General features: G+C 48.9%; 1 protein-coding gene across 1 annotated transcript; it reads right to left on the reverse strand.

Annotated features, from left to right (window-relative positions):
- Positions 1–15,219, reverse strand: LOC149327611 (uncharacterized). Its single transcript, XM_089564929.1, has 5 exons — positions 14,959–15,219; positions 11,604–11,651; positions 9,277–9,421; positions 886–1,147; positions 1–40 (listed from the first exon to the last, which is right to left on the reverse strand). The coding sequence occupies exons 1-5, from the start codon at positions 15,085–15,087 to the stop codon at positions 1–3; spliced, it is 624 nt and encodes a 207-aa protein (XP_089421055.1). The 5' UTR covers positions 15,088–15,219.

Below are 15,219 nucleotides of genomic sequence, written 5' to 3' on the forward strand. Positions count from 1 at the left end.
TCAACAGTAGGCGCCGAACTTGGAGATGGCATTGACTTTCCTGACCCAGTGGATGTGGGAGGTTTCGGGAGTGACGGCCAGGTAACGGCCGATGCAGCAAGTCCGGCCTCATCAACTGTCGGGCTGCCTTGGTGTAATACGGCAGGCGGAGGAGGAGGACAAGATGCAGCAGTGCTAGAGACCTCTCTGTCAAAAGTGACGGCTTTCTTAGAGGACCTTCGACGACGCGACCGACGTCGTCGCACCTTAGCAGCGGCCTCTCTGTGCGTGGAATGGTCTCGAACCATTTGTTTCAACACTGCTCGTTCATTCTTGAGGCGTGGGCAGTCTTTCGAAGAGGAATCGTGAGGGCCACGGCAGTTGGCACACTTCAGGGTAGTCGCGCGGCAAACGTCGCCGCAATGTGCATCAGAGCATCTAGAGCACACAATGTTGTTCTTGCAGACGCCACTCACGTGTCCGATCTTCATGCACTTTCTACATTGCAGTGGCTTGGGCACGAAAGGTCGAACTGGGTGGCGAAAATGCCCAACTTTCACATACGACGGTATGCAGTCGGCCTGGAATGTGAGCTTGATGCACTGAGATCTTCCAAGGCGCTGAACTGCCATTATAGAGATGCTGTTGGACGCTGGCTTGATTAAAATAGGCAAATCAGCGTCAGCGATGGAAATGTCGACGTTGTAAATGACGCCTGCTGTAGTGCCGCTGTCTTGGAGGACATGGGAGCGTACGCTGATGTCGCCGAGTTTGGTAGCGGCGGACAGACTTTGCAGTGCGCTGCGCTCCGTGACATCAATGGCGATAATGTTCTTGTAAGGGTTGACTCGCACGTCTTTAATCCCCCCAGGCACGAGGCCCTCAAGGAACATAGACGTGGCTTGCCTGTTCAGGTGGTTGAGGTTTCCGGTTGGCGTTTCAGGCACAAACAAGATGGTATGCGTCGGGGGACCTCGCGTCTTGATGACTGTAGACGTGCTTGATGAGGACGACTCCTCACGTCGGCGCAGTCTTCGCTTGGCCTTCTTGCTGAGGACTGGTACGAACCCGTCGTCCGTCGAAGAGTCTTCACTGGCCGCCGAGTACACCTCGGTAGCCTGGCTACTTGCGTCACTGAGATGGTAGAGCCGCTTCCTCTGGGCGGCCGCTGCCGACCCGCCGGGTTCCAAGGGAGGCCCATGAGCCTCCACTTCCATCGCCGTATGTGAAAGGGAGCGGCGCCTCCCTGGTTATAGCACAAATTGCAAAAAAGCTGCAGAGGCGTGAAGGCAACGTTCTAGTAAGAACAACTTCTTTGTCTTCCACCATCTTAGGTGATGAAGGTGCAGAAAATCTGAAAGGGCTAAGTTTAACTCTTGCGACCTCTTGACCTCGCGTGATGAGGGCTAGTGAGGTTGTTTTTCTTGAACTTACCGGGAACCTGCCCCCATTCGTCCGCTGAGGGAGCGCTAGTGGAAGGCGCCTTCAACCTGAACGGCACTTCCGTCCCAGTAGCCTGCGTGGGTTCCGCCGTGGTCCACGTGACGGCTTTTCGTGTGCCGCTGTACGTGGGAGATGCGGCGCTGGCGGCAGCACTGACCTCTTACGGCAAGGTGCTGGACATCACCCACCCCGTCCTCAAGGGCCGTCGTCACGTCGGCAACGGGACGCGCGTGGTCCGGATCGAGATGAAGCAGGCGGTGCCGAACTTCCTGACCATCCAGGGACACCGCGTCATGTTTGACTACCGAGGCGTCCGGAAGGTGTGTTCCCGCTGCGGGCAGGACGGCCACATCGGCGCGGCGTGTCGAACGCCGCGGTGCGCTCGATGCGAGGTGTTCGGCCTCGACACGGCCGGATGCGGAGCGGCTTGCAGGCGCTGCGGCGGAAGCCACGCCACAGCGGACTGCCTGCGACCACGGTCCTATGCGGCGGCCGCCGCCTCGAGGAAGGCACCGAGCAAGGACAACGTGGCCGCAGAAACACGCAGCACACCAGCCGTCGGGACGCCGGTTGCCGACGAGCACCCAACCAGCCGCCCGAGGGAGCCCGAATCCGCCCCGCGACGGAGGTGCTCGGGAAGGAGCAGCACCACGAGGGGTCACCTTCAAAGGAGGTGGAGCCGTTCGCTGCAGTTTTCGCCGAGCCCTTGGCGCCGCTTCCCGGCACAGACACCTACGACACCGCGAGCAGCAGCGCGAGTCGAGCGAGACGTCGGGCGACCTGGAGGAGGTACCGGACAAAGTCACGCCGCTTCGCCTGACAGGCGATTTGACGTGCGGCCAGGTGTCAGGGCCGACGACTCCTCAAGGTGCGGACGACGCGCGCTTTCCGTCACCAGCCAGCCACACCCTCCCATCGGCGACCCTGGCGTCGGCATCGGCTTCAGCTGCGAGCGTCGCCAAGACCACGCAGCAACCGGTGAGCGAGGCCACAAGCGCCGACGACCCCGAAAAAATGGACTTTTCCAGACCCGACTTCAAACGTGCCCACCCCCAATCATCGGAATCCGAAGGGACAGTTAACGAACGTTGTAGTAAAAAAGTGCCGCGCGCGTCAAGCGCCGCCCATGGCAACGCTCTTTAGGTTGTATGTTATGCCGTCGGTGCTCTTGGCAGTCATAGCGGTTGTGCATCTCCTCTCCCTGAATGTTCGGGGATTTCAATCCGTAGACAGACAGAGAGAGGTGATGCACTTTGCCAGGGCCACGGGCGTCGACATCCTGTTTTTACAGGAATGCAATTTTCGTACTTCCCTTGATGTGCTAAATTTCACCACCCGGTTTTCTGTTTTTGCTTATTTTTCGTTGACTGATTCTCACATGTGCGGTGTTGGTGTCGTCTTTGTAAACCCCTGCCTGCGCGCGGGTGCTCATTGCACTTTCGCGCTGGACGGCCGCACTCTTGCGGTCGACTTCACACTAAACCAGCCGCGGGTACGTGCGTTGGTTGTATACGCGCCAGCACGGCAGTCTAGTAGTTCCGACTTTTTTGAGCGCCTCGACTCATTCCTCCTTGATCCCTTCCCCACTTTTATAGTCGGTGACTTCAATTGTGTTCTTAACATCGACCGTGACGTCCGTAGACAGGGTCACGGCCGCCGTTATGCCGGTGCCCCCGCGCTCCGCGATCTCGTGACTCAGTTCCGCTTGTCTGACGCGTGGGTGCAGCTTCACGAGGATGCCTTTGGAGCGACGTGGGAGAGAGCACAGTCAGCCAGTCGGATAGACAAATTCTATTTTCCACCAGAGCTCGCTTCTTTTGTCGTCAGCTGCGAGGTTCTTGCGTTCCCTGCAGGCACGCCGGTGATTTCCGATCACCACCCCTTGTCAGTCAGGCACGATTTTTATGAGGACACCCCACGTACTGTTACGTGGCGCATGGACACGAGCCTACTGGCAGACCCGGAAAGCGTGGCGTCGCTGCGTACGGCGTTGGCCGCATTGCCCAAGAGCTTCGTTGCGACTGATTCATGGGACACACTCAAGACTCGTTGGCAGGCAACTCTGGTGGCGGCCGGTATAGACCGCAGACGCCGGGTAACCCACGCACTGAATGACACCCTCAAGCGCATCCGTATAGTGCAGAGGGGAGCACCCTTAACCTTTGCCATGAGCGATTACCTGAGTCTACTTAAAGCACGTTACCACGTGTTGCTCTGCCAGTCATTACGGGCAGCTAGTCCTGCACACCAGCTCGGGCGGCCTATATCAGACCCGGCTGTGCTACGACACGTACGCGCAGGCACGGCAGAGGAATTCGCTCCCGCTACTGTGCCTTTCGTGACACTCCCAGACGGCACCCAAAGCAAAACCACGTCCGATATCTGCACGATCTTCGCAAGTCACTTCTCGAACCTGTTCTCTATGGACAGTTGGCTACATCTTCAAGAACGTTATGACGGGCTTCTACAAAGGTTTTTTGGAAACTTGCCACGAGTAGCTGAAGAGCTGCATGAAAACCTTTGCGCACCAGCCACAAGCCAAGAGCTGCACGCCATCCTGCAGAGTATGAATGCAGCCTCTTCCCCCGGTCCAGACGGCATTCCAACAAGTTTTTATACCACCTTTTTTTTACCAGATCCAAGGATCGCTGCTGAAGATGGTCAACGGCTTCCTCGCGGATGGGTTACGTCCAAACCCTTTCCGAGAATGTCGCATCATATTCATTCCGAAAGCGGGCGGTGACCCCTCCGACCCGCAAGCATGGCGGCCCATAAGCCTCTTAAATGCAGACTACAAAATAGTCGCATCTTTACTGAACACAAGAATGCGGACGATCCTGCCTCACCTAATCCACCGGGCTCAAACCAGCAGCGTGCCTGACCGCTCTGTGTTTGATGCATTGGCACTCACAAGAGACCTGTTCACATTTGCCAGCAGGACGGGCTTCAGCGGGTGCTTTGTTTCGCTTGATCAGGCGAAATCATTCGATCGCGTGGAACACTCGGAATTGTTCGGAGTCCTCGAAGCCTTCGGATTCCCACCGAAAATTGTCAGGACGCTGCGCTTACTTTACGCAGACCTGAATGCTCGTCTCTCCGTAAACGGCCACCAGAGCGCTCCCTTCTGAGTCACCCGGGGCATAAGGAAAGGATGCCCTCTCTCCCCAACATTCTTCGTGTTATGCCTGGATCCACTGATCCGGCGCATTAACGACAGCCCATCCATACGAGGCTTCCCTCTGCCTGGCCAGGGCCAAATCAAGGTTTCGGCCTACGCCGACGACGTGTCGCTGTTCCTCAAAGACGAGGATAGCTACGCCGCTTTTTCGCGGCTGTTTCTCGAGTACAGCGAGATATCGGGGGCCCTATTGAACAGGAGAAAAAGCAAGGTGCTAAGGTTTGGCACCTTCACACCGTACCTTGCGGGCGAGGTGGAGTGGGTGCAGGGAGTGGAAGTCCTGAGAGTAGTGTTCCTCGCCAGCGGGGAAGTAGCCCGCGAAACCTGGACTAAACTCCGCACGAATGCTGAGAAACGCCTCTCGGTGGCGTCAACTTTCCGCCTTTCAATTGCAGAGCGCAGCTATGTAGTTAAGTCCACAATCCTAGCCGCATGTTTTTTTTCGCCCGCGTCGCAAACCCACCGCGCACGTTTGCTCGCAGGCTAACCTCGGCCTGTGGCTCTTTCGTTTGGCCGGGCAAAACCGAACTTGTGTCACAAATGTTCATGCGCCTTCCATCGTACATGGGTGGGTTTAGTATACCTTGCATCCGCACCATGTGCAATGTGCTCGCCTTGCGAGGAGTACGAGATCTTGTACCCAACCCAGACTATCCCGGGAGAACACTCCTCACATATTTTCTGGGTACAGCGCGTAACGTGTTTTTTACACAACACGTGGTTGGCCCTACAGCCGAGCAGCCGCCGGCATTTTTCATTAACGTGCGTCGCACACTGGCGTCGTTGACTGCCAGACTGCCCGATCTGGATGTTGATGAAACCCCGCCCTCCAGGATGTGTGAAGCACTAACGGTCGCTGAGCTGATCCGCGAACAACTCCAGAAAACGAGAGGGGCACGCTGGCGCCAACTGACCTCAGCAGCGCTTCCTGCAGATGTAAGGGACTTCGGCTGGCTGCGAGGCTGGCGGGTCCTGCCCACAAAAGACCGCCTTGCGGCGTGGGGCGTGGCGCCCTCCGCCCGATGCCCGCCGTGCGGTCTCCTTGAAACTTTGCAGCACGCAATGTTTGAGTGTGTAGTTGCGCGCACCTTTTGGATATTAGTGTCACGCATGTTTTTAAGCCGCCTGGAAGCGCGCACTAGTTCATTCGAAGTGTTTCAAAATATGCTCTTGTGTGTCGGCATGTTCGTTTTGTGGCGGCAGCGTGGAGAGGCTTCCTTTAATGGGCGTCCGCAAAGAACAATGTTTCCAATGTTGCAGCGCCTCCGCACGCGCCTGTTTGAACAAGCATGCGTGGACGCTCTGTCAATGAGCGAGGCTGAGGTTTTGCGCAAATGGTCGACATACTTTATTGTCCTGCGCGGCGGTCGAGTGTCGGCTTTCTTACTGCCTTACTGACGCGCTCAGTGCTGCGTCACTGCGCATGTGCTTGACTGATCAGAGCATTGAGTTCAGCTGCTTTGTTTTCTATTTTTTATGTTAACACAGAACAAAATAAACTTTTCTTACCACGCACATACTCACCACGCGCTGATCTTACGATGCTGTACAATGAACCATGTCACAGCACAAATAAATGAGTGAATAAACGATGCCACCATGCGTGGCAGCTGTAGTGAGTGGGCGAAAATTGGAACCGGAAGTAGCTGGCAGACTATTTTCCCGTGATTACTTGCGTTCACTGCAAGAACGCCCCTCAACCATTTCGCGCGTTCCTCATTCATGAGACATCGTCCGCCCAGCGTCCCGCTCCAGTCGCCATCCTCTCGTCAAGCCAGTACAAAGTCGATGTTCGCGCAGCGCGGGCACGAACACTGCTGAAGAGCTTCGCGAGGAGAACGCTCAGCTCAAGTCCAGATGTGGTAAGCCGATGGTTCTGTCCAATGCACTATTTCATTCTTATGCAGTGTTCTAAAGGCAGAAGCAGCTGTTCTCCTGCCGTTTCGATATCAAGTACGTTTGCACCATGAGATGTTATCATCGGATGTACGTTTGCAAGAAATCAGATTTCACTACAGAGCTAGCTATGAAAAAATAAATTCCGAATTAGAATTTTTTTCTGCTAAGTTCATTGATCAATACTTATTGCGCATTGTTCAGCAAAACTGAGATTTATTCAAGAGTACTTTTAACAGACTTTTCGATGACTTCGTTCCTCTATTGACCATTAGATGTAGCAGCAGTGCACCATGGTTTACTCAGAAGTTGCGACGTGCGAATAACAAGAAAAAGAAAAGCGATTTTGCCCGCAGGCAGTGAACAATGGTGTTCTAAGCGCGTGGGAAAAGTACACTGTGACAAGGACTACCAGTCACTACTGAAATCCACTCGACGTCACTTTTTCAATCATGACCTGACATCTCTGCTATCCAACAACCCTCGTAAATTCTGGCGCATCATAAATCCTGGCTTTCAACCCGACATTTTGCTTTCCGACAGCGACAGCGTCTTAATTAAAGAGTCAGAATGTGCTCAGGTTTTCAACGACGGCTTCTCATTAGTATTCACCAAAGAAGACATTAGCTCATTCCCTGATTTAGATATAATCCAAGATATTTGCATGCCTGAAATAGTTATTAATGAAACAGGTGTTTTAGCTTCATTAAACAATTTTAAAATAAGTAATAGTTCGGATCACCTCGGCTTCAACAATAAGTTGCTGAAGAACACATCCCAAAGCATTGGCGTTGTGTTGTCCTGTTTGTGTTCGGAATCATTATCACACGGATTAATCCCTAATGACTGGCTGGTAGCCAAAGTAATACCTATATTTAAATCAGGTGAGCCTTCCTCTCCATTAAACTATTGACCCATCTCGTTAACCAGCTCTGTTTGCAATGTCCTTGAACATATAATTCACAGCCAAATCATCAGCTATCTCGAAGATCATAACATTATTTTCAGTTATCAGCACGGTTTTCGCAAGGGATTTTTTTAGTCAATTAGCTGGCTTTATTAATGGCTTACAATTATCACTTGACGCGGGCGTTCAGGTCGACGCAGTTTCCTGGATTACCCAACAGCTTTCACAATCTGTCTTTCGTTCCTTCTCTCTTCCCTTTTTATCCCCTCATTCCCTTCCCCAGTGCAGGGTAGCCAACCGGAAACCTTTCTGGTTAACATCCCTGCCTTTCCCCCTCTCTTTATCTCTCTCTCTCTCAACAGCTTTCGATCGAGTTCCTCATCAAAGACTTCTACTGAAACTAGCACAGCTTAATATACACCCTAACGTGCTCGCTTGGATTAAGGACTTTCTATCATCTAGAACTCAGTTTACCTCCGTTAATAATTCTAACTCTTCCTCTGCTAATGTGACATCTGGGGTACCACAAGGAAGCGTACTAGGGCCTTTGCTTTTTCTAATCTATATTAATGATTTACCTGCCTGTGTAACATCTAGAGTTCGCCTTTTCGCTGATGACTGCGTAATTTACCGTAACATTACTAGAGACAGTGACCGCCAATCCCTACAATCTGACCTGAACGCAGTAAGCTCTTCGTGCTCATCACGGTTAATGACATTAAACGTTTCTAAAACTAAACTGATATCTTTCACTCGCCGTTCAGCTCGCATTCCAACCACTTATATTCTAAATGACAATACTGTGGAACTAGTAACACGTTCTGCTGGGCGAGTTAGTTCATCTTAGTAAAGTAAAGGCTTTTAGCGGAAAACGACTAAGAAAGGACGGGTATAGAACACAGACACAAAGCGCTCCTTTGTGTCTGTGTTCTATCCCCGTCCTTTCTTAGTCGTTTTGCGCTAAAAGCCTTTACTTTACTTTACTGTGGAACAAACATCAACATACAAGTACCTTGGGGTGCACCTTTAGTTTGACCTAACATAGCATCACCATATCGACCTCACCCTAGCATCTGCTAACCGCTCACTTGGTTTTCTTAAACGTACCCTATTGAAAATATTGAGCGTGAATTCTGCGTGCCTATCTTTGCGTGTTTATTGCCACGCAAAATGCGACGATTGAACGAGGTCGCAGAACGCGAGACATATTTCACATAATTTGCGCAAGCTGAGCAAGCTCGCAAACGCGAGACATCTCTCACATAACTGCGCAAGCCGCGTAAGGCTCGTACAGCAGGAGACATCCTCACGTAATATGCGCAAGCCGGGTGAGACTTCCAGAATGTCCGAGAGCCAAGAGTGAGTCCCAGAATGTTCAAGAGGCGAGTCTGGCTCACAGAGCACTAGACAGTGTCTAATGGAGTTACCATCATGATGCCGATAATACCTTGCATGGCTGCAAGGCTCCTACATCACTGCTCAACACGGTACGCTAATGTACTGCATTAAGGCCTCCTCATCTGTCTGTCACTGCCTCATTCAGCATGGGCCGCCGCGGTGGCTCAGCGGTTATGGTGCTCGGCTGCTGACCCAAAATACGCGGGTTCGATCCCGGCCGCGGCGGCTGGAATTTCTTTGGGGGAGAAATTCTAGAGGCCCGTGTACTGTGCGATGTCAGTGCACGTTAAAGAACCCCAGGTGGACGAAATTTCCGGAGCCCTTCACTACGGCGTCTCTCATAGCCTCAGTCGCTTTGGGACGTTAAACCCCATAAACCAAACCAAACCAATCATTCAGCATGCATGTTGTGAGATAACAAGCTTTGCAGAAACGGTGCTTCGTGGGATGGCTCTCATGTGTGTAGCATGCTTGCAAAAGGACATAGATAAGGTCACCTTAACTGGCTTTATTAATGCCACATCCCTCATGATGGGTGCCACACAGTGGCTAAACAATTTCTTCAGTTTCTCCAAGTCCAGCAGGTTGGCGTCTTGATACAGGTTCTCACTATGCAGCACCTGCAAAAAGGTAGGAGTATATGCAAAAAAATTCAGTTAATCTGTTTTCTGGAAATTCCAGAAAAGGGCACAAGTACTTCTTCCATTAATGAACTAACGATGATTTCGAAAAGTTTCAGGTTTGAAATACAGACACTGGAAAACCCGACTCAAGCACGCAGACTGCTCAGCATCAAACCTGCACAAAATCTAATAACCGTGTCACACAGGCATTTTGAAGGCTTTCAAATGGCTATTAACTCAGTGGCACTCGAATACAGCTAAATGGGCATTTCCAATAGCCACTGAGTCCCTAGAACAGTGTGGACATCTATTAAGATTTTGAAGGCTTTTCAGAGGTAGAAATTTGCACTCAGACATGGAGCACTCGCAACTATACACTAAGCAATAAAATCAAAGCAATTTAATCGCTGAAAGAATACTCAACATGAAATTTACAACTTATTTCACTAAAAAAAAAGAAGGCTAGCCACAAAACACTGCAGCAAGCGTATTATCACTGTTGCCAATAGCACAAAAACAATGAATACCACCTTTTCAAAACTGTGTGAGCGCTACAACAGCTTCCCAGCAAAATTATCAACTGTGACAGTGGCGCCACAGCAGCTTGGTGCGAGATGATGAAATATCTCTACGGCGATCAAGTATTCTGTGTAGCATTAATGCCACATCCCATCATGAGGGATGTGGCATTAATAAAGCCAGTTAAGGTATCTCAGGAGACGAAAGGTCTGATGAAGAAACGCCAAAGCATGAGGACGTCTAACTTCAGAGATAGAATAGAACTAGGAGAGCTATCGAAGTTATTTATAAGTGCAAGGTAGCCAACATAAGAAAGTTTAACATGGAGAAAACCTAGCATGCTCTAAAGCATGGAGGTAGCCTAAAATCAGTGAAGAGAAAACTGATCACAGGTAAAAACCAGATGTATGCGCTAAAAGACAAAGAGGGCAATGTCATAAGCAATATGGATAAGATAGTTAAAGTAGCCAAAGAGTTCTGCACAAATCTCTACAGTAGTGAATGTAACCAGAACGTTACGGAGAGAGGCAGTAGAGCATAGCAATGGGACATCCCGCCAGTAACGAGGGAGGAAGTAAAGAAAGCCTCAGGAGCAATGCAAAGGGGTAAAGCAGCTGGTGAGGATCAGGTAACAGCAGATTTGTTGAAGGACGGAGGAGAGATTGTGCTAGAGAAACTAGCCACCCTGTACACGCTTGCCTTGTAACCACGACCGTATCAGGAGCTTGGAAGAATGCGAACATTATTTTAATTCATAAGAAAGAAGATGTCAAGGACTTGAAGATTTACAGACCGATCAGCTTACTATCCATTGTCTACAAGGTATTTACTAAGGTAATCACTAATAGAGTCAGGACAACCTTCGAATTCAATCAACCAAATGATCAGGCAGGCTTTCGTAAAGGATACTCAACAAGAGACCACATTCATGCAATCAATCAGGTGATAGAGAAATGGACAGAATATAACCAACCCCAATATATAGCCTTCATTGACTACCAGACAGCAATTGACTCGGTGGAACCACAGCTGTCATGCAGGCATTGTGGAATCAGGGTGTAGAAGAGTGTTATGTGAAAATATTGGAAGATATTTATAACGACTGCACAGCTACCATAGTTCTCCATAAGGTCAGCAATAAAATTCCTCTATATTCCGAGTTTTCTAAACACCACCATCATTTTTTGGCACCGTGACCATATCACACAAGAATGTGAGACCTACTGCATACCTAAAGAAAATGTGTGTGTAAGCCAAGCATCAGCCGTTGTATGCAATAAGAAGTCTAAGTGAAAAAGATTCTATGTAAATTAGAGAAAGCCTTGCCATTTTTGTACTTCTGCTTCTATGACTGCTTGCTGGATTTTTTTCTTTAGTTGGAAGCATTCTTCCATCCCTTATCTCTATACACTATTCCTCTGCCAATTGACTGAGTAACCCAAATAGCAATTCCTAAGTAGGGAGGGGGCCTTCCACAGTGACCACACAGGGGCCTTCAAGTTCTTGCAGCAATCAAAACATCCCTTTGTAACACTGGCCTTGAATGCACCACTATACGTTTGTGGCAGGCCAAATACTTATACAATTTATGTTTTAAAACCACACAGAAATCCACAACTGCCATTATGAAAACAACCTAGTAATGTAACCATAAGCGTACCTGGCCAGCATGATCAGCATGGAAAGGCGCACAGCTTGTGTGCAGCTCCTAAAATGAAAGCAAATTCACATGATTAATTGCATTTTCCACAAAGACATTCTTGAAAAATCATGTTTTTGCACCACTCAGCCTCAAGCCTGCCTTATTGCTCCTGCAGCAATGAGGCAAATCTGAGCACAGCTTGGGGTGAGCTGGTGGTATCACATTACGCACCTGCCACAACGTGCATCAATCCATTTGTATGATAGAATTTCAGAATGGCGAAAAGACACACACACAGGAAAAAATGGTGGGTGGATGAGATTAAGAAGTTTGTGGGGATACAGTGGCGGCAACTGACAAAGGACAGGGTTAATTGGAGAGACATGGGAGAGGCTTTGCCCTGCAGTGGGTGTAGTCAGGCTGCTGCTGCTGATGATGATGATGACAGCCTGAGCACACCTACAAAGTAAAACTGTGATCTCGACCCAGCAGCATTTTACTGTGTTGAAAGAGAACAGGTACAATTGAATTACTGCATTACCTTGTTATTATCATTAAAAAGTACAGGGCTCTAAGGACTTCCTAATTTACATCGAAACGAATGGGTTACAGTGAACTTTCACGGATTACACTAACAGGCACTGAAAATCCAACACAGCTGCCCAAGAGAATATTAGGTAGCCGCGCTAGCCTTCTTTTGCGCTATGCTACCTGATACCAGATTAAAATTCCAGAGCAATTTACTCATACTCTAGCACTGGGATACGTTATGCCCCAGACTGATGCAGCTGTCTTACTAAAGGCAGAGAAGCTTTCAGTGCGGGTCATGTGTGCTGTGGCGTGAACACATGCACAGCATCGCCTGCTACCATTCAAGTCCTCTGTGTACACAAATGCAGGTGCAATAGAAAACCCACATCACAAATTTGGCTAGTCTGGTCGGCCAAGCATGGGCCAGCTGATAGCACGAAGCAGCAGGTGCGACACATACCATCATCATCAGCCTGACTAGGCCCACTGCAGGGCAAAGGACTCACCCATGTCTCCACATTAACCCTGTCCTTTGCTAGGTGTGGCCACCATATCCCCGCGAACTTCTTAATCTCATCCGCCCATCTAACTTTCTGCCGCCCCCTGCTATGCTTGCATTCTTTTGGAATCCACTCCATTAACCTTAAGGACCAGCGGTTATGTTGCCTTCCCATTACAAGCACAGCCCAGGCCCATTTCTTCCTCTTAATTTCAAGTAGCATGCCATTAACCCGCGTTTGTTCCCTCACCCACTCCTCCCCCTTTTGGTCTCTTAATGTTAGACTTATCATTTTGCTTTCCATAGCTCACTTTGCTGTCCTTATCGTTTGGCACGTGTTTTTTTCTTTGTAATAAGGCATAAAGTATTATACACGGATTACCACATGGCATCCTCCTATGACCGCTAAATAATTTCTAATCAAATTTCTTTCTCCTGCTGTATTTGTTTCGGTTTCGACAGCTGAATGATGGCTGTGACGTCAAAGCGAGGTTATTGGTCACGTGAGGCATGAAAAACTGCAATACAATTGGTACTTCTGGCTCTTAAGGAATGCTGGCGTCAGCGCTGTAGCGAATTAAAATGATGAAGCAGCGATTATAAGTGCAGTTTTTCCACGCCTCACGTGACCTATAACCTCTCTCTGATGTCATAGCCATAGTCAAATTGTTCACCGAAACAGGATGGCAGAAAAAATTGATTATAAATTATTTCGCGGTCTCACGCGAATACCAGATGGTGATTCATGCATAGTAGTGTGTTCCGCATCACTATAGAGAAGAAAACATGCCACCAAGATTAGGTGTCTATACTCTTTTAAGCTGAACTCTCTTCATTAGCCTCCACGTTTCTGTCCCAAAAGTGAGAAACATGCAGGCTAAAGAAAAAGATTTTAGCTTAAGTACCAAAGTGGCTCTCATCACACGATGAAGCGGAAAAACTCTCGACACTTGAACAGAGAACAAATAGGAATTCCAACAAAATTTTAGATTCTTGTCAGGCTGTCAAGCATTTCTGAATATTGTAAACTGCACTTTCACACATACAGTACGCATGTATGCCAAGCTCACATTCAGTAGCCCTGTTTACCGGCTGTAATTATCACGGTCTGAGCTCAGTTACAGATTTAAAACCAGCCAAAAGATGCAACACAGGAAAAGAGAAGAAAACAGGTTGGACTATCAATTGAATTTTTTGCAAAGGAAAAGAAGGCTCGCATGAAGATGCGCCACACATGACCCACACCAGCGAAAGGCAGGACAACAAATAACTGTCACTGATATACAAGCACGTCATCTAAAAGAGAAAATTCTTTCTGTTGAAGATTGACTAATGGCTTCGCTACTCATACAGCCGTTGCCTTGGAGATATGCATCAAATACCTTACATATTTGTTTACCACTTCTATACACCACTGAAGTGTCACAGAAATCAGGCGTACACACTGATGGGTCATCTTATGATTTAAACTCACGACATTAGCACTGTAGTGCCAGATTAGAAGCTGCCTTCCCCCTAACGAGTTAGTGCTCACTCAGGAACACATTAAAGACACCTGCACATATCCCTGAAGTAGTTTCTTGCACAAGCTAGCGGAATGTGATAAACCACTTTCCTGCAAGTCCTGAACCTAGTTTTATGGGATACCATACTGCTATCCCGGTTTTTAACAGCAGCGCAAAGGCCATCAACACAATGATTGGCGCGAAAATGACATTTAAAAATTTTCCCGCCACTCGATTTGAACTCATGAAGTCTACACAAAGGACTCCATGATAACCGTTCTGAGGTGAATGGCAGTTCAGCCTAGCCTCTGGAATCTGTGCCAAAAAAAACGGAGTCAGCGCATCGCAATTTACTTCCGAAATCAGCCGGTGCTGATGAAAATTGTATGTTTTGCTTTCTCTGGCTTATAAAGCTCCACTTTCAGAAAAAGTGTCGTCTTTGTGGTTAGGATGCGGAACTTCATCATCACAGGTCAACTTCAGCTTGCCATCAGTGCCCCTTTAATGCCTCAAAGTTGAACAATAGCTCCATTCATAGAGGAGGGCTGTGCATAAATTTCGACCACCAAAGATTCTTTAACATACACTGACATTGCATAACACACGAGCAAATATGCATTTCGCCTTGTCGAAACGAAGCCACCACAATTCAATCCCGCGTCTTTGGGCTCAGTAGCCGAACACCAATGCAGTAGGCCACAGCAGCAGGTGAAAAACAAAAGAGAGCCCTTAATAGGCAACCTAACTTGCCAAAATCAACATAACGAGGGGTCACACAAGTAGCAGTGGACTAGGAAAATAAAAGCTACTTGTGTCGGAAGATGTCTTCAGTGTTTACCTCAAAAGCCTGCTTGCTTGCTGGGCATCCTAGCACCAAGTGAAAGGCTGGCACAGCTATACTGGACAGCTTGGAAGAGGCATTGCTGGTAAAGCTATGTGGAGATTGCTGCAAGGTAAAAAGACACATTTAACAGCAGCACAGTGCAAAAAATGGACTAGAATCAAGCATGTAAGGCAAAATGCAAGGCACAAAAAGGAGCCGGTCGCAGAATGGAACACAACTGTTTAACCACATTTCGAAGTGGGCCAGGCAACAAGA

Source organism: Amblyomma mixtum, chromosome 10 (genome assembly GCF_055824585.1).
Source record: "Amblyomma mixtum isolate Tamu chromosome 10, ASM5582458v1, whole genome shotgun sequence".
In the NCBI taxonomy this organism is placed as follows: Eukaryota; Metazoa; Arthropoda; class Arachnida; order Ixodida; family Ixodidae; genus Amblyomma; species Amblyomma mixtum.